The sequence below is a fragment of the Nothoprocta perdicaria genome, unplaced genomic scaffold (assembly GCF_003342845.1).
Source record: "Nothoprocta perdicaria isolate Ctin4 unplaced genomic scaffold, notPer1 scaffold_135, whole genome shotgun sequence".
In the NCBI taxonomy this organism is placed as follows: Eukaryota; Metazoa; Chordata; class Aves; order Tinamiformes; family Tinamidae; genus Nothoprocta; species Nothoprocta perdicaria.
The window spans coordinates 1,433,090-1,434,416 of record NW_020454483.1 but is presented as its reverse complement, the minus strand read 5'-3'; the positions used below and the strand labels follow the sequence as shown (position 1 = coordinate 1,434,416).

At 63.3% G+C, this 1,327-nt stretch overlaps 1 protein-coding gene across 2 annotated transcripts in view; it reads right to left on the bottom strand.

The window, feature by feature from the left end:
- Nucleotides 1-1,081, bottom strand: part of NCAM2 (neural cell adhesion molecule 2) — a 259,191-nt gene extending 258,110 nt beyond the window's left edge. For both annotated transcript variants that reach the window (XM_026033881.1, XM_026033882.1), the window contains exon 1: nucleotides 992-1,081. In XM_026033881.1, the coding sequence (XP_025889666.1) occupies nucleotides 992-1,043 (52 nt within the window). In that variant the 5' untranslated portion in view covers nucleotides 1,044-1,081. The remainder of the gene's footprint in view (nucleotides 1-991) is intronic.
- Nucleotides 1,082-1,327: the final 246 nt, after the last annotated feature.

The window sequence follows — 1,327 nt, the reverse complement described above, 5'->3', positions numbered from 1 at the left end:
CGCGCCGCCGCCGTGGAGCTCTGCCGCCCCCTGCTGCAAGGCGGCGGCGCCGGCAGCGGCGGGGGGCGAGCGCTGACCCCGCCGCTCCGACGCCTGCGCTCACTCATGTTTCTCACGTATTATTTAAAATAACAATAAACAACAACTCCCCGGAGGGGCTCTGAGCGGCGGCGCGCTTCCCCTCGCACCCAGAGGGGTTCGGAGCCGCTTCGGAGCGCGCGCCGCGGGAGGCAACGGCGCTTCGCCCCAGCGCCGTGCCCAGCGCTCGCCACGAAACTTGCCGGAGCACTTGGAAACACGGCGGTGGCAGGGCCGGGCACCACGCGCTGCGGGAGACCAACGGCCGCCCCGCGCAACGGCCGCCCCGCAACGGCCGCCCCGCAACGGCCGCGGCGCGAGCTTGGCCCGCTCCCGCGCTGGGAGTGCGGGGATCCCATCCCGGCGAGGGGCGCGCAGTCTGGAGCTCCGCTTTCCTCGCGGACACCGCAGGGAGCACCTCTCCTTCGCTCCCTAAACGCCCACGTTGCCTTTTCACCTCGGGCGGACGCCGATTTGGAAGCACGACCCCTCACAATGATATATATCTTTTTAATCTCTCGAAATCCCTCTCACCTTATCATCAAGGAAGGGAGGAAAAAAAAAAAAAAAAAAAAAAAGGCGAAATCCCATCGAAATCCCCTGCCAACGCGGCTAAGCGAGCTTAGCACCTTCCAGGTTTCTTCATTATAATCGATTCCCCACCACCGCTACCCCTCCTTGGGGACTGTCACAAAAAGAGGGGGGAATAAAACAAGTTTCAGCTCCTTTTTAGTGGGGTTCCAGGGAAAATAAATTCCTGCGATTCTTATTTTTGTTTTTCCCCACRTTTCTTTCCCAGTTAAGTCGAGCGGACGAGCGAGCAGGTAAGAAGAGGCAGCAGTAACAACAACATGAGATGAAATTTAATAAAATAAATAAAAAAAGGCAGAAGAGGCGGCAGCCCCGCTCCTACCTTGCCCGCCACTGAGGAGCAATCCGAGCAGGTAGAGAGACAGGAGGCTCATGTTCAGCAGCTCGCGCCCGTGGACAGTTCCCAAGTTGGAGGTGAGGTGAGGTGCGGTGCCCAGCTCAGCCCAGCAGCCCCTGCTGCCCGCCCTGCTCTGCTCAGCCCAGCCCAGCCTGTCCCGGTCCGGCCCTGCCCGTCCCGCGCCGCCCCGCTCCGCGCAGCGCCGCTCGCAAGTGGCTCCCGCCGCCGCTCCGTGCCGCACTATATCGGCGAGGCGGCGGCGGCCGAGGGGCGGGCACACGGCGCCCGCCGCGCGGATCCCTCCGCGGCACACGCGAGGCC